The 22595-nt window shown below is 42.2% G+C and overlaps 2 protein-coding genes across 2 annotated transcripts in view; both read left to right on the forward strand.

Annotated features, from left to right (window-relative positions):
- The first annotated feature begins 447 nt into the window (after positions 1-447).
- On the forward strand, positions 448-6477 carry LOC131242792 (uncharacterized). Its single transcript, XM_058241672.1, has 4 exons — positions 448-1095; positions 4633-5264; positions 5366-5881; positions 6115-6477. Exons 1-4 carry the CDS (start codon positions 855-857, stop codon positions 6265-6267), a joined length of 1542 nt encoding a protein of 513 aa, XP_058097655.1. The 5' UTR covers positions 448-854; the 3' UTR covers positions 6268-6477.
- Positions 6478-15410: 8933 nt separating this feature from the next.
- Positions 15411-22595, forward strand: part of LOC131242793 (heterogeneous nuclear ribonucleoprotein Q-like) — a 32509-nt gene continuing 25324 nt past the window's right edge. The window contains exons 1-2 of the mRNA XM_058241673.1: positions 15411-15859; positions 15936-16315. Of these exons, the coding sequence (XP_058097656.1) occupies positions 15676-15859; positions 15936-16315 (564 nt within the window). The 5' untranslated portion in view covers positions 15411-15675. The remainder of the gene's footprint in view (positions 15860-15935; positions 16316-22595) is intronic.

Genomic DNA, 22595 nt, shown 5'->3' on the forward strand with positions numbered 1-22595 from the left:
CACACCATTGAAAACGGTGGTGATTGACCATTAAAACTTATTATTGGCCATGAAAGTTTTAGATCAAGCTGATCTTTGTATTTTCTTAGTTCAGATTTTTTTAACCTTATTAGCAGGTTGGATAGAAAATAAACATTACGGTAGGCTCTGGATAGTTTTTAATGGTGGGCATTTGATCAACACTGTTTCATTTGGTGTAGTCCACCTGAGACTTGGATCTGCTTGAGTTTTGTAAGTACATCATAAAATGGTCTGAAAAATAGGATGGACGACTCGGATATATAAAAAATTCATCAATGTGGGCCCCATAGAGTCAGGTAACACCCACTAACGTGTTCCCGGGTAACACGTAATCCGCTCCCTAAGTTAATCTTCCGTGCATGGCGGTTAATGGGCCCACGTGGCGCATGTTAGTCTCAGCGACCTTTCCAGCTTTGCTTCTACGCAAAAAGCAACTCTCTCTCTGTCTCTCCTCTCCCAATCGCAGAAAAAGAATTGCTGCAGTAAGTCTCTCTCAAATCCTCGTAGGAGCAGATGGACTACCTAACATGTCCTCCCCGGTGCACATTAGCATGCCCCTTTAAATCCTCAGAAACATACAAACCCCCATCTATTGCACAAGAATCAGACAAAAAGCCATTTCCCAAATCCTCCTCCCCATTATGCTATTTCCCTTCCCGCCGCCCATGGGCGCCGGTTACCGGACACTTTCGCTGCGCACGTTAGCAAACAGCCATGTACAGAAATATCTTCCTCGCATCTCTACGTTGAATCCTCTGAAAAACAAACCAGCACTGCAAAATTCATGAATTCAAGCAAAACCTATCTCCAAAATCTCTTCAATTCTCAGCAAGATGGCTCATTTCTTCTCTTCCTCTCTTCTCCTCGTCTCTCTTCTATTACATCCTTCTTTCGCCTCAGCAACTGCTTATGAAAAATATACATCTGTGGTTGGGGATCCAGCTATGAAGAGCCAAAACATAAGAGTCGCATTGGAAAGTTGGAATTTCTGCAATGAAGTTGGGCAGGAAGTGCAGAACATGGGCAGCCCGAGGGCCGCAGATTGCGCAGATTTGTACTGCCCGTTGATTGCAGGTATACATAGCTCACTTGGGCAGTTCTTGTTTTCTTTGAAATCCACATGGAGATTCTCCATTTGCCGATTCAAGATGGGTATGACTCAGTGACTCGGATGGTAACTCACTGAGTCGGATTGACTCAGCATTCGACTAATCAGAGAAACGTATCTGTGCATTTGGGTGCACATTTGAACTGAATTTCGGTTGTTTGTCTAAGCAGATTATAGTGTGAGTTGCAGAATGGAAGCAGAGTATTTCACTTTTATGGGTCTGAGTCGTCTGACTTTGGAGGAGGATACTGAGTTGTTTTTGTAGTCTTGGGATTATTAAATTCAATATATTTAACTGATTCTGTGTGTGAATTCTGTTGTTCCTCCTATACTGTGGTGGATTGCATGCATCATTTGTTGTTTATGTCTTAAATCTGTAAATCAACAGGTCTCTCGATGCCACCGAACAGGTGCTCGATGCCATCGGAAAAATCCAGAAAATCCATGTTTAGTCGTTGGAATGTTTTGGTGTTTTCTTGATGCCATCGACTGTCTGTCAATGCTATCGAAGTCCCATCGAAGGTGCCATTGAGTGCGCACAGAATTGCATAAGTGCGGGATATGTTTCTGATTTCGATTGCAATTCTCATAGAGGCTATATATATGGGTTTAATCGGGATTACAAAAGAGGTGTTCTAGGTTTTCTAAATTTGTTCCTAAGGGTTTCAAGGGCATAGCTTGAGGAGGTTCGAGGCTTGTTTGAATCGGGTAATCTCTATCTCTTGTAATTTTCTGTTTTCATAGTGCATTATTGTCGCTTTGTGCCATGATTTTTCCCTACAAGGGTTTTTCTGCGTTAAACTCGGAGTGTTTGTGATTGGACTTGGTTGTGCGATTGGAATACCTTGCTTGATTCATCTCTGTGTGCTTCCACAGTTCCCCAACATCATTTGTGTTTTTGTTGAGTAGAAATTTCTTTAAGGATTTAAATTTATGTTGTTGTTGAAGTAGTTGTGTCTGAGAAGAGCTTGTGATAATCAGTTCCTGTTTTGCTGAAAGTTGATTTGTTATCAGGTAGTTTTAAGATTGTTGGATACATTGTTTCAATGGGTGTTTTGTTATTTCTTCTTCTTTTCTTTTCTTTCTTTTTTTTTTTTCCTGTAATTTGTAGTTATAGAGATTGAAGGATTTAGTTCCATTGAGTTTTTATTGACGTAGATATGCTTTTTATGATGGCTATGGTTATGAAGATTTATTGTGATTATAGATGCTCAGTCATGTGGTTTTGTTTGTTGAACACATCTTACTTGCTTCATGTTTTGAGTTGAGTCTTCAACTGCTAATGATGTTCTATGGCATTTGAAAGGATATTTGATATGTTCTTGCCTCTTCATTTTTATTATTTAGTATATGTACAACACCATTTTACAAAACTAGGTTGATGCTATTGTAGTATTGGTTTACTTTTGCAGTTTTTGGGTTGCTGGGTTTATGTTTCGACCATATCCATTTTCTTGTTTGGAAGTTGGGATTCACGATTCCACCTGGGTTTTGTTATTGGGTTCATCACATGGTTCTGTTATTGCATTCATTTCTTTTAGTGAGTTAGGTTTCATGTTACATGGATTTTGTACTAGGCATTGTCGAATGGTTTTCTTATTGCAGTCATGTAATGTAGGTGATGTTTACATGATACTTTGAAGTTGAACCTTGGCCCTAACAGCCATCACCTATTTCACTTGTTTGATGGTACTGATAAGGTTGCTTGGCATGGTTCTTGTTATCTCTAAGATTCTTTCAGTTCTGCACTCTCGAAATCTTTTTCTAATCTTCTCATGAATCCAGGACCCTTCTTCAAAATGATGTCCTTGATGCACACATGTTGGACATAGATGTTGAACACATTGAGGCTAGAGCTGGGAATCGAGTTGAGTCGGACCGAGTTTGGGCTGACTCGACTCGATCCGGTTTCGAAATAGGCCTAACCCAAACTCGATTTGACTCGATACCGAGTCCAGCATGCTTGACTTGATCCGAGTTCGGCCTAGCCTAGATTGATCCAGACCGAGTCCGATCCGGTCAGAAGTACCGAGTTGGGTCGAGTTGGCACCGAGTTGGATTGAGAGATGAGGGAGAGAGGGAGGGAGTGGAGAGGAGGAGGGTGATGGTGGTGGGTGGTTGCCAGGCTTGGAAGGGGAGGAGGATGAGGCAGGGAGGAAGAGAGTTTGGGATTGGGTCGGGGTAGGGTGCAGCGGGTAGGGTTAGTGAGTCGGGTCGAGTCGGGTTTCGGATCGGGTCAAGTCTAACCGGATCAAGTTTCGGGTCAAGATACTGGGTAACTCGAACTTGACTCAATTTGAGTTTAGATTGGGCGAAGCCTACTCGGTTTGGACCGACTCACCCATTCGTTTTGGGTCAAGTCGAATCTGAACAATTCCGACAAGTCGAGTTAGCCGGATCGAGTCGTCCGGTGCCCACCTCTAATTGAGGCAAATATTATGAAGAAATATTGTTCTTCTATCGTGATTTACAATTATAAGCAGGGTTAAAACATTTCTAATGTGTGTGTGTGTGTACACATAGAGAGAGAGAGGGGCATGCTCACATGCACACCTTTGCACACATGTCATGGGTCTATAATCTGAACGGTCCACGTGATGCGGCTCCCCCTGAAACCTTTAGGGCCCAACTTTCACCCTGATCCAAAACTCTAGTGGGCCGACAAAGAGAGCCAAATCAAGGGAGGAAATTGTTTCCTTTCGCCATGGCACCAAAGTTTTGGATCAAATTAAAAGTTGAGCCCTGGGATTTCATGGGGTGTTGCATCATGTGGATTGTTCAGATTTTGGACTCATATAACGGGAGATGAGTTCTCAGAAAGTTCTCACAAGTTCTCATGAGAATTGGTGCGCAGGTGAGCATATATATATATATATATATAGGTATGCACACACACCAATAACAGAAAAAACAATGTGAGCAAGCTAATGTGTAATTAAGACCCAAAACAGCTCTAGTAATGGGGGCAACCTTAATTGGGGTTGAAGGGCCTAAAATGAGGATGAAAGAAAGAATTAAAAGGACTGGAATCAAGGTTGTGAGAAAGAATATGACGGCTTGCTCACTTATTGAGAATAGGGCCTTGGATAGGAATGACTGATGAAAAGGGGTTCCTAAAGCTAACCCCAAATTGCTCGGACAAGCTTATGATGATGATAAGGGTGATTGCTCCAATCTCAATCCCTTATAAACTAACTACTATATAGCTGTATTAGAGCATTGGCCCCTTGGGTTTTTTGAGTTCCGCATGTCTGGCACTTTTTCTGTGTTCCATCAGTTGGAACTTAAGAGCTTCATTGTGCTATATAGGGAGAATCGATACTTCTGAAGTACTTTTTCTGAGTCTCATCTTTTTTAGGAGTTCTTCCAAATGGTCGTTTTTATTTTTATTGAAGGAATTGTTCCTAATTCTGTGAAATTGTAGATGGGTGTTATGAGTGTAGTATCACTAAGAATGTGACATTCTTTATCTTCTTTTACGTTTCTTTTTCTCCTATTACCAGATCCTTTGGGCAGTCACCATCATGGTAATGTGAACGAATGCATAGTGCACCAGAAGGTGATGGAATCCGACAATTGTCTACGGGCTGGTGACAAGTTTCCCGATTCTTCCTTTGAATCTTACAGTGACCCTGACTTGTATGCCGTGGAGAAGGAACTGTATCTTGCTTCACTTTGTGAGGTGAACGATTCGAAGGACCTATGGCAGTTTTGGATGATTATGCTGAAAAATGGGAACTTTGATACCAAAACTGCACTTTGTCCTGAAAATGGCAAGAGGGTTAGTCCCATTATCACAGACAGAAAGTTCCCATGCTTTGGCGAAGGTTGTATGAATCATCCACTTATATATCACAACTCCTCGAGAGCTTACTATTCTGGAAAACAAATGGCTTCTTTAACTGGAAGCTTTTACGGCTCATATGATCTCGATTCTGACTTGGGGAAGGGCGTGGGGAATAACTCGTTCTTTTCCGTGACGTGGGAGAAGAACGAGATCACAGGGAGTTGGGTTTTCTCTCACAAGTTAACGACATCTTCAAAATATCCATGGCTTATGCTGTATCTTCGTGCCGATGCAACAAAAGGATTCAATGGAGGCTATCACTATGAAGGCCGGGGCATCATGACAAAGGTCGTTCAGTCAATACTTTCTCATTTCATCATCATAGTTTCTCTTTTTGTGCCTGTGATTCAGATGAGAATTTTCGAAATTGAAACTGTTTGTTGTTTCAGTTGCCAGAGTCTCCGAATTTTAAGGTTAGATTGACACTTGATATTAAGCGTGGTGGCGGCCCAAACAGCCAGTTTTATCTCGTTGATATTGGGAGCTGCTGGAAGAACAACGGCGAGCAGTGTGATGGTGATGTTCTAACGGATGTGACTAGATACAGCGAAATGATTATAAACCCACAGACGACAAGCTGGTGCCGGCCAAATAACCTTGTGTCATGCCCGCCATACCACATTAGTCCAACAGGGGAGAAGATAAACAGAAATGATACGTCTCGGTTCCCCTACTCAGCATATCATCTCTACTGCGCGCCAGGGAATGCTCAGTACTTGGAAAAACCGTATGATATCTGTGACCCATATAGCAACCCCCAAGCACAGGAGTTAGTGCAGATTCTACCACATGCAGAATGGGCTGTGCATGGTTATCCTGTGAAAAAGGGAGATGGATGGGTTGGAGATTCTAGGACTTGGGAGCTCGACGTTGGAGCACTCTCTAGTCGGCTTTATTTTTACCAGGTGAGATTTACGCTGTTATTGAAGCTTCTCTAGATAAAGCTCTGTTGAAGGATAGAGAGGACTTAAAAACTGAATTGCAGAGTATAGGAGACAGATCTGATTCCTGATGCCCATCAGAAAGTCGGCCTCAGACTGGCGTGAATATGTTATAGTATCAGTTTCTCTTGTGTAGTCTTTCATTGCTTGTAGTATTTGAATAGATCATGTAGTTGTGTGCTTTTGACATTTTACAGGACCCTGGAACAAATCCGGCAAGGAGAGTATGGTCCTCGATCGATGTGGGTACAGAAATATATGTTAGCCGCGAGGGCGAGACTGCTGAATGGACCATAAGTGATTTTGATGTTCTGATTCCTGAAGCTGCTACTCGAGGTGGTGGCTTGTAAGTAGCTAGAAACGTTCAGCTCCTTGATTTTTTAACCATTATCTCACATGAGCAATGGAATGCATTTCCCCTGAAATGTTTTTTTTTTTTTTTATCGAGCCAATGAATGGCATGGAGAATCTAATGTTCTTTACTTTTCTTATGGAAGCATGATGATAAATCTGAAAGTAAATTCCACCAATGAGATGAGCATGGCAACATTTCATCTGTACTTTGGTTTTCAGTTTGCGCAAATGCAGCCCGGGGTTCAGTGATCCGGACCATTGGTCTGTTGTGCTCACCATGGTGGTGTGGCTGGATCGTGTCCAAAATCTCTCGCCACCAATCTTGGGTCTTTTTTCCATTGGGAATAGACTGTTTCTGTAACTCTTCTTAATCATTTATTTGCAAACCCCTATTCAAAATATTAGGATTGTCCTATCCTGGTGATCTCTGGTAGACGGTCCATCCACAATGCGGCTCAACAGCCAAATGTTGTGGATCAATGAATCATGGGCCCCACTTGAATCGATAGAGTATGGCATATCAATCCCTTTATCTCATAGTCCACCCCCCACATCGCATAAGTAATAACCTCAGCCGAACCACCTTCATGGGCCCCACTTCACATGGGCTACACTTCACACGAGCCACCCGCCTTACATGAGCCGCCCACCCCGAGTGTGCCCCTTGTATCCCATAGGCTACCTCATTCTAGCCCGGTGTGAAAATGCCCCTTTATTATCTCTACAACTAAGATTACACTGGCAAGATATGTTCACATAAACTGCTATACCAAGGAACTTTGCTAATCCCACATCTATACTAGGGAGGTGGCCTACATGTCACCACATATGTCAAAGTGGCACACTTGTGTGAGATCTAAGCCATCCATCAGATGGGTCCCACCATTCGGACGTACTTGACCAACAACCAGGCCTGTCCACTGGTAGGTTGCACTATTGTTTATGAAACAAATGGTTTCTAAACCATAATTTGCTTTTCAGCATTGTGGCGCGTTTGATTAGTGGACTGAACAATCATTAGAAGGTCCATCTACATGTTGGGACCCAAACAATGGATGGATTGGATTGCAAACACGTATGCCAAGTTGGCAGATAGGAGTTCCATAAGTCATAACATTGTTGTCAACACAGCAATTTACACTAAATGCCACCATACCTAACATCATTACTCCCTTCTACACTGGTATTTATGTCTATGAGACGGAAAAAAGCTTTATAAAACGACATCAATACAAAAAATAACACCTCTCCCCCCTCTTGGATGCTTCGAGATCTAAGTAGTACTAGATTCATGAAATGGGTACACATCCAGTCACATTCACATGACCACCGACCACCGATAGTGGCGCTAATGCAGGGCATTTTCATACCAGGCCCGAGTGGGGTAACCTATGGGATGCAAAGGGCACACTCGGAGCAGGTGGCCCATGTAAAGAGGGTGGCTCCTGTAAGGTGGAACCCATGTAATCTAGGGCCCACAAATGAGATTCGACCAAGGACCTAACCCATGGGATGTGGGGTCTAGGCTATAAGATAAAGGGTTTGATTTGTCATGCTCAATCAATTCAAGCATCAGGGGCCCACTGGCATGCATAGATTCAACGCCTAATCTGATCTGGTTTGAGCCACACTGTTGATATGTGGTGGCCCAACAGTATAGAAACTCTTACAGTAGCCCAATGCTGACCCTATCTGCTTCGATCTCCTCGGTGGCGAAGCGAGTGGAATTCTTTAAGCTGGCACCATCTCAGACCCTGCTGCCATTGGCCTGTACTTTCATGAACCGTTCGATCAGGGATCTCGGCTCCATCGGAACCTTTGTACTGGATAAAATTCAGAGTAGACAAGAGAACGAATGTGCAGTTATTCACAAGACTCTCTTTGTTCATTAACCTAACATATGCATATTTTCCTGAGATTTTTTTACCGTGGAATTCCTCAGGAAATCTGGTTTTACCAAAAAGTACTATGAATGTTTGGTAAGTATTATGACTGCTTTTCAGGGAATGCATTGACCCAATCACCATCATCTGTCTTTTTTGTCTTCTAAAATCCATTGGAATAGTGCGTTGTGGACACCACCTGGCTTGTGTGTGACATCCAACCCGTTCAGCAGGTACACCTAATCATGGAGATCATGGAGATACAACGTCAGGTGAGCTGGAAGTGAATTTTTTTACCTGTCTGGATGATGTAATTTATTTATTTTTGGTTGTGGCCCACCAAAGATTGGATAACCTTGATTTTTTTTAATCCTATTATCATAATGATTTATATCTATTGGAAGGGTTGGATGTCATACAAACGATACCTGGACCCCACAATCCAGGACTCCACTACTCTTTGGAAGAAAACATGGATGATGACATCTTGGTCATTTCTGTTATTTCGACCTTCAAAAAGCATGTAATTTCACAATGTTGAGTCACTTCATGGTAAAATCAAAATTTCTGAGGAATTCTGCAGTAAAAATCCCCATTTTCTTTGGGTTTTCATTTGTTCGAGTGTGGCCCAGTGATCTGATGGACCCCACCACGGAGCCTGGAATCTTTGAACATTACCATTCGAGGGATCTCATCCGTCCATCATCGCCATGGTAGACCACGAGAACCATATAAATGGCAAAACATCTGATAATCAGGACTGTCATTCTGGTGGCCCACTGCATGCATAGCCATATTCCGAAGGCATACGGTTGCGTTGCGAACACCGCCCTGAGCTATGGTGTGTCGATGTGTTGGGTGCTGTAAGGCCCAACGTGATGTATGTGTTTTACATCCACGCGGTTCGTTCGTTTTGCCCCCTCATTTTATGGCCGTTACCCAGAAATAAATTAGATCCAAAGCTCAAGTGGACCACACCACAGGAAACCGTGGTGATTGAACGCCCACCATTAAAAACCTCTTGGGCCCCACAAAAGTTTTGTATCAGGCTTATATTTGTGTTTTCCCTTCATCCACGTCTAAGTGACCTTATCAACAGGTTGATGACAGATAAAAATTACGGTGGGCCCTACAAAGGTTTCAACGGTGGGTATTATTATTCCCACTGTTTCCTGTGGTGTGGTCCACTTCTCCTTCGGATCTGCTTCATTTTTGGCCTCATGCCCTAAAATGAGCTGAAAACACGTACATCAGCACACCACCTAATCCGTGTTCTGTACCAAGATGCAGAGTCGTTGGAACAGTAGTCCATGTTCAGCAAACAGAACCCACACCAAATGGACGGCTAGAGTTGTCTAATCCCTGAGATTTTCGCCTATGGCCCACCCACGAGGTGGCCTACAAGACAAGCGTCAAGATCACTAGTCATGTTTTCCACGTGTACGGCGAGAAAGGAACAGCATAGAAATTCTATGAAGTGAGTGAGTCTGGCCGCTCACACGTGCTAATATGGACAGGTGTTTTGGAGATATCCAAGTCACGTATCGTGTACATTGGGGGGCATGGATATCTCCTGGCTCAAAATTCACTTGTTTAGCACTGGTGTGGCCCACCTGATTAGAGGGCTCCGATTTTTTGTCCATAGAATCTGCACTGCGAGACGTACTCGATCAGCAACTTGGATGTTGCACTTGTCCTTTTATAATTAGAGCTCAGTACATCCAGTTGTGTCATCTTCCAATGATCCAAACCGTTTATATGGTGGGGTCTCTACTTTCATCATTTGACCCTTTCCCTTTGAACGTGAGCGTTCTCTGAGAACTTTGAAAAGGATAAATATTTCAATTTGAGAGATTTTATGGTAGCCGTCATTCACGGCAAGGCCCATCATATGAACGGTTCGGCTCATTGAAAGGGACCCTTACCTAACGATTTTATGTTCCGTATGATCATATAAAACCTCCACTGGAACGGTGGTGACATAGTATTATCCGCTCTGCCTCGCAAGAAACGAAAACTAACACCATTTTCTGACCATCACTCGCACCGTGGTTAAAACACTCGGTCAATCTTAAGCCAATCCCACTATGCTGAGTTGTTGTTTAATGTTTTAAATTTGTAAATCAACAGGTCTATCAATGACAGCGGGATGCCATTGAGTAGATTTTAGTGCTATCGAAGGTTGCTCGATGCTACTGGAAAAATCTGAGAATTTTACAATTAATTGTTGGACACTTTTGGTATCCTCATTGATGTCATTGAAATGGGTTAAATGTCATCAACGAGCCGTCGATGACATCTAAGTGCTATTGAGAAAATTTGAAGCATTTTGGTGGTTAGTTCGATAATATCAAAGAAGTTAAATGCCATCGAAGTGACATTAAATATGTCATCGAACGATCAAATGGAGTTACGCGGAATTGCGTATCTACAGGATTTATTACATATATATTTGGGGGGGGGGGGGGGGGGGGGGGGGGGAATTGGGAATATGGGGCATTCAAAGGGCTTTCTAATTCGTTTGCATTCAAAGGGCTTTCTAATTCGTTTCTAGGATTTCAAGAGTATGTAAGGAAAGATTCAAGACTTAATCGAATCGGTTATTCTCTCTATCTCTTGTAATTTCTTCTTTCATAATACATCATTGTTGTTTCATGCCATGATTTTTTCCTAAAAGTTTTTTTCTACATAAAATTGTGAGTGTTTGTGGTTGAACTTGATTATTGCAATTAGAGTACCTTGCTTGATTCATCTCTCCATGCTTCCTCAGTCTCCTAACATGAGTTAGGTACTGGCCAGATGGCATCAATCCCACTTTCTATATTAAATTAGGCATTTGTGGGCCCATCAAAACGTCTATGTTATATTTATTATAACCATTTAATGTAAGCTAAAAATTAAGTAAATTCAAGACTCAAGTAAGTTGTACCACAGAAAACAATGGAATTGAACACCCTCCATTTGAACTTCCTTGGGGCCCATGTAAGTTGCGGATTGGTTCCCTTCATCTTGCTGGGAATAGGTTGGATGTCGTATAATCACCACAGAGGGCTATAGACACTTCACCCAAGCTAGCAACTTAATAAGGCAAGGATGACTTTTAGGAACAAAGCTGAAAACCACAACCATTCCCCAAGCCTAACCCTAACCAAAACCCTAACTTGAATCATTATCCAAACCAAAGCCCACCCGAAAATTGATCTATTTCTTAAAAACATACCCAGCCATTTTGATCCAAACATCTGAAAACAAGCTTCGGGTCGACCTGAGGTCCTGAAATAAGCTCATCAGCCAAACCCCAGGGGAAACCATGTCCAAGCAGTACTCTAACTACCGCCCCCTATTCGACAGGTATTTCCTCTGAGCACACAGCTGTCTCCCCTCCCAAATTCAACTCTTCTATGTAATTGACCCTGAAACCCATCTTATTTACCATCCCACCAAGCTCAAGAGCCTATAAGGGAATGTCATGTGGCATTACCCTTCTCTCAACCAATCACAAGCTGCTACATCACCATTCACCCTCGAAGGTTCTTAGAATTACCAAAATATCATTCCAAAAGACTATAAATAGCCTTCACCTCTCTTCATTAAAAAAAAAACCCACAACAACCCATAATCTAACATTACACCCACATCCATACCAAGAGGAGAGTAAGAGTGAGGGAGATGGAACACTTGAGTTTCCAAGCCCCATCATCCAGCCTCCCCCTAGCTTCCTCCAAGCCATCCTCAGCTCTTATCATCCTACTTGGGTCAACCATCTCCAATTGCAGTGCATCCAACATCATAGTTACTTCAAGTGCAAGCCAAATATCATTCTATCATTACTTCCCTTTTCAACCCCCTTGCTTCTCTAAGTTGTCATTGAATGTATGCCTTGTGACTTGCTAAACATCGGATCCCATCACATCAAAAGCTCATAATAGCCTAGTCTTCTTTTATATTATTTTAGCATCATCACATTTGCCCTTCTAAACATCCTTTGGACGTATGCTCTGTGACTTGCTAGAATCTCGGATCTTTCTACATCAGAAATCTGAGTTTGCGTAGTCTTATTTCAATCATATCATCTTATCCCTTAAGATTACTTTACTACACGGAGTAAATACTGTACATCTGTACAGGTAGAGAGGGTGCCTAACACCTTCCTTACTTTGTAACCGAGGTTCCTTACTCAGAATCTCGAATCACAAATTAGGTGTCAGCCAAAAGCAAGAGAGTCTTTAGATTCTCTGGCTTTACATATTCTGCAGGTTCTAGCTGATAACAAAATTTTGAATTGAGTAGCTAGTGACGACTCCAAGACAATCATATTAACAATCTAAGTCAGCCTGATCGCCCCCTTATCATTCCAAAACCCAAAAAATTATCAAAACCAGCGTGGGCGTCAATTTCCCAACTTCACAAGGGCCCATTGAAGTTTCAATAGTAGGTGTTTTCATTTCCACTTTTTCTTGTAGTGTGACTCATTTGAGTTTTTAGACCTACCTCATTTTTGGGTCCTATGATGATCTTGATGGAGTGGATCATGATAAATAGATGTCAGGTAGGGCTGCAAAGCTTTTGTTACCTGCGCTCACACTAATGCAATTGCCAAAATTCCCAATTTTGTTACTTGACCCCATGACCGGTGAGGCCTGACATGTAATGTAGCGGAATCTTGATCATTAGGTGATTGTTATGGCCCATCACCATTAAGGCTTGACATGCGACATGGAGAGGGAGAGAGAGAGAGAGATGGTCAAACTCACTATGTCCCACCCCAACTCAGATGAGTTGATTGAGTCATCCCCCTATTTTCTTGTCCCATGGTGTCTAACTTGATCAGGTCCTTCCTGATCCTTATAGGCGATTCTTAAAACCACTAGTAGTACAACATGCGTGTCCGACCCAATCAATGATTTAGTCAAGTCTAGACTTGACCCAAGTTGTGATCATGGGACCTACCTTCATGTATATATTGTATATATATGCCATCTAGAAGTGTACATGAGTTGATCTGAGTCGAGATTGACACAGCTCGACTCGGCTCGGGCACTAGCCAACCCCAACTCGAACTCAACTTGGCTCGGTCCTCTGGCTTAATTGGCTAGCTTGGCTTGGTTCGGTCAACAACTAGGGCCAGTTCGAGCCAAGTTCGCTTGTGCGGCATTTTCATGAACATATGGACTACACCTTCAAAGTCTCACCGTATGTAAAATGGCACCAGTGGTTTTACAGGTATTTCATCAAACACCTTATAGGCACCTTGTAGGCAACATCAAAATCAAGAAAAAAACGTATTTATTTCATATACATACCTTCCTTGCCACCAACCGACACTTCGTTGAGTCATTTCGTCAAACACTTGGTGAGCAACATCAATATCAAAGTAAACGAGTCATCAAACTGGTTCAATCCAAGTTCGATTCGAGCTAGGGTTCGATCCGAGTCAAGTTGATCTCAGCCAAGCTCAAACTCGGTTCGAAATTTTTTCAAGTTAAAAGAATAAGCTCGACTTGGCTCAAACTCAATTTCGAACCGAGTCGAATCGAGCTTTTTCGAGTCGAGTTGAGCGAGCTAACCGAGCTAAATCGGTTCGTGTACAGCCCTAATGCCATCTATTCATTTTTCCAACTCTTTTTAGTGTGTGGAGCTAAAACTAAAACAAATCCAAAACTTACACAGCCCACACCACAAGAAATAATGGTGATTGATCATTAAAATCGTCTTGTGGGCTACTAAGTTTTGAATCAAGTTGATATTTGTATTTTCCATTCATCCAATAATATTTGACCTTATCGATAAGTTGGATGGTAAGGAAACACTACAAAGGGCCCTAAGACGATTTTAATAGCAGCCATTCAATCACCATTATTTTCATATCTACTTCAGTTTTGAGTGTAGATATACGATACATGCATGTAGGTGGCCCCTATGATCATGGCCTTATTGAACTCATTCAAGTCCAAACTAAATCTGGTCCAATCAACCATAATGAGTCAAGTACATGGTTCGGGTTCAAGTAACCATTGTGAAATCTTAACGTGAGATCACTTACATTTGATTACAGTGATGATTTTGTTATATTATTTATTTCATCTTAGAAACACAATAGTATATTATAGTTTATGTCTTGCAGTGATGATTTTGTTATATTATTTATTTTATCTTTGAAACACAATAGTATATTATAGTTTATGTTTAAACAAACACTTTAAAATAACGACAATAACTCATTTACTTTTCATCTTATAGAAATTAAGAAAAGCAAAAAAGCCTTTGTTTACATTCAATCATGAATTAGAAATAATAACTATCGGGTGTAGCTTAAGTTTTGTGAATGTAAACATTTGAGGAATTTTGGTGCATAGCTTTTTACAATTTGTAAATGCTTCAAAGCTCGAGCCATGTTTCTCTCATCCAAACAGTGTAAAGTGACCACAACTTACGATTTTACATGCATCCAAACAGTCTCTAGAAGATCAATCTAGTCCAATTATCAAACGTATATCCCAGACGCTGGATGAACCAAACCATCGGTTTTCATACAGTTTACCGGCCTAGATTCTTTGACATGTGATCTTCTATGTGGGGCCCCCCATTTGAACAGTCAGGTATTGGCTATTGCCAGGGGAAACGGATTGGCTACTCCCCCTGACACCAGCCAATGGCTGGTGGTCGGTGCTCTGTGGGGCCCACCATGATGTATGTGTTTCATCCATTCCGTTCATCTATTTTTACAGATCATTTTAGATATGGAACCAAAAATTATATGTATCCAACTCTCAATTGGACCACATTACAGGAAACAGTGTTTAATGAGCGTCGACCATTAAAAACATTTTGGGGGCCATAAAAGTTTTGGATCAAGTTGATTTTTATTTTTTCCCTTCATCTGGGCCTGCATGACCTAATCAACAGATTGGATGTCAAATAAACAGTACAGTGGGCCTTAGTTGGATATTAATGTTGGATATCCAATCACTATTGTTTTCATGTGGTGTGGTCCACCTGAGGTTTTTACACATCTCATTTTTGGGATGAAGCCCTAAAATGATCTTTAAAAATGGATGAACAGAATGGATGAAACACATACATCATGGTGGGGCCCACAGAGCACCGACCACCAGCCCCGGGGCTGGTGTCAGGGGGAGTAGCCAATCCGTTTCCATTGCCAGGCCTCTTTAATGTATCTCTACTCGGATCCCTCACGCGGTGCGAACCTGCAAAGCTGCCACCTGTGTAGGGCCTTGTTGGCCTGCGTCTGGTGGGACCGACGGTGCAGATGACCTAATCCAACTGAAAAACAGTCCACTCATCCGGAGGACGGCCGATCATCCTTCGCGGCAAAATCTCCCGATCATATCCTTCCAAGACGACGTTGATCGTCTTCCCATCTCCCTCTCCAAACTCCTGCCATCTACTTTTCCTCCTTTTTACCATTATACCCTTCTCCCAATCTCAGCCTACCATAAAAGCCAACTCCCAACTCCCATCCCTTTTCTCATTTCTCACTCCCTTTTCACTACTCAAAACATGCCTCCTCGACCCTCTCCGAAAAAGCTCCCCACCAAAACCCCCTCCAAAAAAACCCTAGATTCCAAAAACCCTCCAAATACCGCTACCCAGACCCCAAACCCTCGCAAATCCGATCCGCCCACTGCTACAAACATCGAATCGGCCGAAAACGCTGTCGAGACCGTCTCCACCGATGCCAGAGGTATCTCATTTTTCTTCCTTGATTTAACTTTACCACTTTCAAAGCTCTGATCTTTGGGTGTTGTGAGAATCTGCAGAGAAATCAGAGCCTGGCGTAGTCAGGGAAGAGATTGGCGGTGAAGAAAATGAAGGCAGAGGTGAGGGAGAAAGAGAGGAATCTGAGCGCATTCGACAAGCACAGGTGCCTGTAAATGAAAGGAGGAAACAGAAAGAGTATCGACAAGTGCAGGTGCCTGTTAATGAAAGGAGGAAACCGAAAGAGTATGAGGTTTTTGTAGGAGGACTTGATAGAGATGCTGTGGAGGAAGACTTGGAGAAGGTATTTAAGAAGTTTGGAGAGATTGTAGAAGTGAGACTGGTGAAGAGGCCGTATTCACAGAAGAACAAGGGGTTTGCTTTTGTGAGGTTTGCGACCGTCGAGCAGGCTAAGAAGGCTGCTGCTGTCAGATTCACCAAGGTATGGATTCGTTTGATGTAAATTTTCTTCTTTATTGATTGTTCTGCGATGTTTCTTTTGGTTGTCGCGGTTGGCATTGTAGTAGTTTATTCATTCGAATAATGTCGTTTGGAAATGAAGTTATATCTGATGCTTTTGACCAATTGATGGTTGATGTTGGATTTTGGCGCTCATACATGAGTCTTGGTTGGGGGATGTGTATCTGCTGATCCAATTCTATTTTAGGGCTTATAATATTGTTTTATACATTTATTCATGAAATCACTTGCAGATTCTTTAGATCAGTAGCCTACAAAGTGGTTAGTGATGCCGTAATGTCTACACATTTTGGTTAAATTTTCTTGTATATTGCGTGATGATTGTCTAGAAGTTGGCAATCTGTTTTGAATCCATAATTTATTTATTTTAATTAACACACTTTATTGGTTAAAGGAGGTACTCCATGGAAGTGGTAAATAATTCCCTGGAAGGGGAGAGGTAAATGACTGACACCCTCATAGTTAAAACATTGGCCATGTGGTTGGCCTCTCTATAGACATGGACAAACAAAATGTTTATACTGGAATCAATGACACATATCTCATCATAAATAAAGGACAATTTCCAAGACTTTGAGTGAGAGCAATAAGAGGAAACACAAGATATTACATTCCAAGAGTCTCCCACATGATTAGTGGTGCCCATGTTTCAGTGATAAAAAAATGTCGATGCGATGGGACTCATCCTAGAAGTCCCCTTCATCAATAACACACACACAACAACAACAAGATCCTAGCTAGGAATGACGATGGGCCAGGTTGGGCTAGGTCTGGACTTCAGCCGACAGTTAAGACCCAAGGCTCCCCCCCCCCCGGTGAATTGTCCTAATCTATTTGTTTATTAACTGGCCCATACATGCACAAAGAAATAAACATTCTAGAAGAATGAAACCAACATTCCATGTTCAAGATAGATGGTTGCCTAATTGAGGATTATAATGGCATATATGTATGATATATAACACATGTACATGTAAAGTCGGGCCGGGCCGGGTAGGGCTAAAATCACTTGAGGCCAAGCTCGACCTGGAAATTGATCATGCCATGCATGTGAGGCCCAAGCCCAAACCAGGGCCAAGCTAGTAGGTCCAAGCCCATTCCAAAGCTGAGTCGGGTGGGCTACTTGGCCCATTGCCATCCTTAGAGTTTGGAATATTTCTGGTTAAAGTGGAGTCTTCATGTGATTTATTCGTAACTTTCAAATTTTTTTTTTTTTTTTTTGAAGATTAATAACTTTATTAAGAAAATGCCAAAGGCATAAAAAGGAAAAACAAACAGGAAAGTCAGAGGCAAAAGAAAAGAAAAGAAATACATATAAAAGAGAACACAACTAAAATACAAGACAACAAACACAACTCCAGAGCCTAGGCTGGAACAAGCCTGGCAGATTACAAGCCAAAGATAGAAGAGATGATGCTATGATCCAGCATAGAAAGGTATAACAACTAGTTTGAAATGTTCCAAGAGATCGAAGCCACCACACTCGCTATAGAAGAGGAAGTATTCTGAAAGCAATGACTATTCCTTTCTTTTTAAATGGCTAGAGAATCACCATGATCGTCAAGTGCTAGATCGCAAAGAGGTCCTTTCCGACACCTCCACCGCACCAATCGAAGAGCAGATTTGCTGCTTGGACAGGCATGACCCAAGGAGTACTAAAGAGAGCTAAGAAGGCAAATCAGACTTCACTAGCAAAAGAGCAATGAATGAAGAGATGTTCGATAGACTTTGCATTGCTCATACAAAGCAAGTAGATGTTAGGCAAAACCAAACCTTGCTTACTAAGGGAAAGGGCGCGACACTTCCAATGGGCCAACTTCCTCTCAACATGCTCGATGACACATCCGACAAATGGTTGGTAGGCTTCCTGATGCAAATAAGATGGAGATAAGAAAAGGGGGAAAGAGTTAGCTTTGCATTAAAAAATATCCACCGTGTGAGAAAGAGCAAGGGAAGTATTATTGATATCTAGCATCTCACTTTTAGAGAGGTTGACTTTAAGCCAGAGATAGGCTCGAAGTAGCGGACAATTTTTCGAAGGTTCTCAATTCTCATCTAACTCTTCCTCAGCCTCGTAGGAGAGGAGTGTCTTCTGTGAGAGCTAAATATGAGAAACGACAATGTTTTAAATATCGTTATTGCGTAATGTATCGCACCCTTGGGATACGAATACATATCGGTTATTGCGTGGGATATATCGGTTGTATTGCGTAATATATCACTGTTGTTGGGAAACATGGGAATAATGGGAAATCGGTTGATTTTTTGAGTGAAACTTCAGGGATTGTTGAAAAAGACAATAATACACACTTAGAAATCAAAACATTACAAAAAAGTGCACATAATAGGGGTTTCCTTTGTATGGGGTCCTAATATATGCACTTTTCAATTGAATTAATTCAAGTATATTCAAAGTCTATTCATATAATTTATAAACGTAAAAAGACATGTATCGAAACACAAGCAATACATTGAAAGGCAAAAGAAGAATCGCTGGATCAGGTTACGTTTTTAATTTTGTGTTTGGATACAAAGATTGCAACTAATTAGCGAGAAATTGAGAAATTTTGATTTTTCTCAAATTTTTGCAACTTGACCCATCTCTCCTAAATCTCAAAATCAAAATTCCAAATACATGATTTTTCATGAAAAACATGAAGAATCATAGATTTGTAACCATTTAACACTGGTTTAACGTGATTTACAACAAAAAACATGGATTGAAAATCGAAAATGCTCATTGGATCGAATATGTGGGATATATCGGCACTACCCGTGCGTTTTGTATCGCACAAGTGGGATACAAGATAGATCGTGGGATATATCGGCTGATATCGTTGATATTTAAAACATCGAGCAATAGAGGGCCAAAATTCGCCACCTTGAATCCATTGAAGAGGTCAAACGACTCTCCTTTTCTCAACATCTTGCTAAGACCTTTAATGCAGGGGCATTTTCACACCGGGGATTGGATCGAATATGTGGGATATATCGGCACTACCCGTGCGTTTTGTATCGCACAAGTGGGATACAAGATAGATCGTGGGATATATCGGCTGATATCGTCGATATTTAAAACATCGAGCAATAGAGGGCCAAAATTCGCCACCTTGAATCCATTGAAGAGGTCAAACGACTCTCCTTTTCTCAACATCTTGCTAAGACCTTTAATGCAGGGGCATTTTCACACCGGGCTCAAGTGGGGTGGCCTGTGGGATGCAGGGGCACACTTGGGTGGGCGGCAGGTGGCTCATGTGAGCGGAACCCATGTGATTTTTTGGGGGTTTGGCCGAGGTCCTAACCCATGGGATGAGATAAAGGGATTGATTTGCCATGCTCTATCAGTTTGAGCTTTTAGAGCAAGTGGTTAATTGTCTTGCATCAAAGTGGTATCAGAGCGGAAGGTCTCATATTCGAGACTCCTCACCCAGGGTGTGAAAATGCCCTTGTGGGGTGGCCTGTGGGATGCAGGGGCACACTCGGGGTGGGTAGCCTGTGTGAGGCGGAACCCATGTGATGTAGGGCCCATGAGGGGGGTTCAGTCGAGGTTCTAACCCATGGGATGTGGGGCCTGGGCTATGAGATAAAGGAATTGATTCACCATACTCTATCAGTTCGAGCTTTAGAGCAAACGGTTAATTGTCCTGCATCAACCTTCAGTAGTGATGACAAATAGAAAATGGTACAACAAATCACCCCATCTTTTTGGGAAAGGAAAAAACCTTTGGGAGAACCATTATCTAAAACACATAATTTAGTAAAGGAGATGTAAACATTAATCTAGCTGCGCCATCTCGACCTAAAGCCAGGACAACCCAGCATGTAATCCAAATAGGTCCAATCAACATGATCAAAGGCTTTCTCTAGATCGGGCTTACAGACAACTCTACACATCCTTGATCAATGACGAGAATCGATGCATTTGTGGGCAATGAGAGCACAATTGAGAATTTGATGATTGGCCATGAACGCACCTTGGGCTTCCTAAACGACCCTCGAGAGAGTACGAATAAACAAAACCTTAGCAACGATTTTGTAGGGGCCCCCCCAACAAGCTTATGGGGTGGAAATCCTTAAGATGGGGGGCTCCTTCGATTTTCGAAATAAGAGCAATGAAGGAAGCACTTATAGCACGAGGCAACCAATTATAAGAGAAGAAATTAGAGAAGCAAGCAATTAAGTTTGACTTAATCACATCCCGGAAAACTTGAAAGAAGGCTAGGGTAAACTTGTCCGGACTCGAAACTTTTTCTCTGCCTAGGGAGAAAACAACGCCTTGATTTCCTCCTCGAAGAAAGGGGATTCAAGGACTATAGACACCTCGACGGAGATATGAGGAAAGTCTAGGTTATCCAATTTGTGGCGGGTCCAACCTTTCGAGGATGGCAAGCTAGAGTCGAAAGAGACAATGTGACCATTAGACCTACTGCTTATCCTCCACTCTAGCACCATTGATAGACACATAACTTATCTTATTACAGCGAACCCTATACAATTGAGTGTTTTTTTAATTATTATAAAAAATTGAGTGTTTTTGTCTCCTTCCTTGAGCCAGAGGGCACGGAACCTCTGCCTCCACTTGATCTCTTCCTACTTGATTTTGTCAAAGTAGACAAAGTAGAGGTTGTGCAACTTTGTCTTCATCAGAGTGTTGATCCATCTCTTCTTTGACATTCAAGGACTAAATGGCCGCCAAGGAATTATTTGCCTTAGCCTCAATGCAATCCAGGGTCTCCTTCCTTTAAAGGGCCAACTTATTTTTTAATAGCTTGATCTTTTGGTTGAGGACAAAACTGGAAAAAACCTGAAATGGATAGGGATGTCTACCAGTATTGACCATCGAGGGAAATTGTCTTTGATTTCGAGCCACAAGAACTCAAATATGAAGGGCATAGGAGCCCAACTCTCCTTGACAAAGTCCAAGAGGATTGGACAATGATTGGAGGTGGGCCGAGGCAAGTCACGTTGTGAAATCGTTGGAAAGGAGTCCAACTAGTTAGGAGAAATTAAGAATCTGTTGAGGCGAGAGAGGATAGGGGGAGATTGGCCATTCATCCATGAAAACTTTACATCCTAAAGAGGGAGGTTGATGAGATCATTCTTGGCAACCCGCTTAGAGAAGAGCCTCATGCTTTTGGTAAGATGACCGCTGTTCGACTTCTCGACGGATAAACAAACTACATCAAAATCTCCTCTGAGATGCTAGGGCAATGACCATCTATCTCTAATGGCATAAAGGTCTTCCAAAGAAGGTGCCTAAAGGCAACTAAGCAAGGGCCATAGACTGCTGAACAAATCCATTTGAAGCCAGAGGAAGGACATTTTAGAACCACAAAAACAGAGTAGCCTCTAGCAAGAACATCCTCTTTGACCCAGGACGTGGTGTCCTAAGCCACCAAAATACCACAAGCAGAGCTTATTGCATCCAACAACACCTAGTCCTAATGAGGAGATCCCCAAATAGAATCCATCAATGAGCGGGTAACAGACTGGATCTTAGTCTCTTAGAGAGCAATGATTTGCATCTTGAAAAAACAACATATATCCTTGACATGAGCTCTTTTTCCCCACACCTGGAGCCACCAACATTCTAGTTGATGATCTTCATTGGGAAACTTGCTTCGCCTTTCTTCCTTTCTTCGCACTTGTGGAGCTAGAGCCAGCTTCTTAATTGATCGAAGGTTCTTGGCTAAGGAGTTCTCTCTATGCTTTAGGAGATTTATGAGATCTTTTAATTTCCTCCGCCATCAAAGCTCCTCTTGCCTTGATAAACTGGGAGACGACGATGTAGTCACTGTCCCGATTACTGAAGGAAATAGCGAGGGCTTGCCCAAAAAGTTTGTACAAGCCATGTTGCATAACAAAGTTCCAGTGGGCATTCTCACCTTTTGAAAAAAAAGGATCCATTCGATTTCCTAAACTTAATGAAGGCCTTCTAGATCCATCGAGGGTTTTTTGCATTCCGAGAGGATGGCATTAATGTGAGAATGGGGCAAGGAGTCTTCGGACGGAGGAGGAAGAAGGTCCAATGCCCTTAATTGGACTTAAAGGGGAGGGACGCCATTAATGATTGAAGGAAGCAAGTCCATATTGAAAGGAACCTCATGGGAGGGAACGATAGGGGAGGGGGAGTTTGAGACCAAAGCCCACTCCTGAACTTGAGAGGGATGGAAGGTAGAAGGGGGGCATAGAGGGAGAGATGAAGAGTTTGAAGAAAAGGGAGATTGGGAGTGAATGAGATA

This window comes from Magnolia sinica, chromosome 4 (assembly GCF_029962835.1).
Source record: "Magnolia sinica isolate HGM2019 chromosome 4, MsV1, whole genome shotgun sequence".
NCBI classification, from domain to species: Eukaryota; Viridiplantae; Streptophyta; class Magnoliopsida; order Magnoliales; family Magnoliaceae; genus Magnolia; species Magnolia sinica.

What these genes read in the sequence shown, in the direction of transcription:
- LOC131242792 (XM_058241672.1), top strand. Translation starts at nt 855, where the DNA reads ATGGCTCATTTCTTCTCTTCCTCTCTTCTCCTCGTCTCTCTTCTATTA. An exon ending in GTACTGCCCGTTGATTGCAG is followed by an intron (nt 1,096 to 4,632) that starts GTATACATAGCT and finishes TCCTATTACCAG; the next exon opens with ATCCTTTGGGCAGTCACCAT. An exon ending in GCCGGGGCATCATGACAAAG is followed by an intron (nt 5,265 to 5,365) that starts GTCGTTCAGTCA and finishes TTGTTGTTTCAG; the next exon opens with TTGCCAGAGTCTCCGAATTT.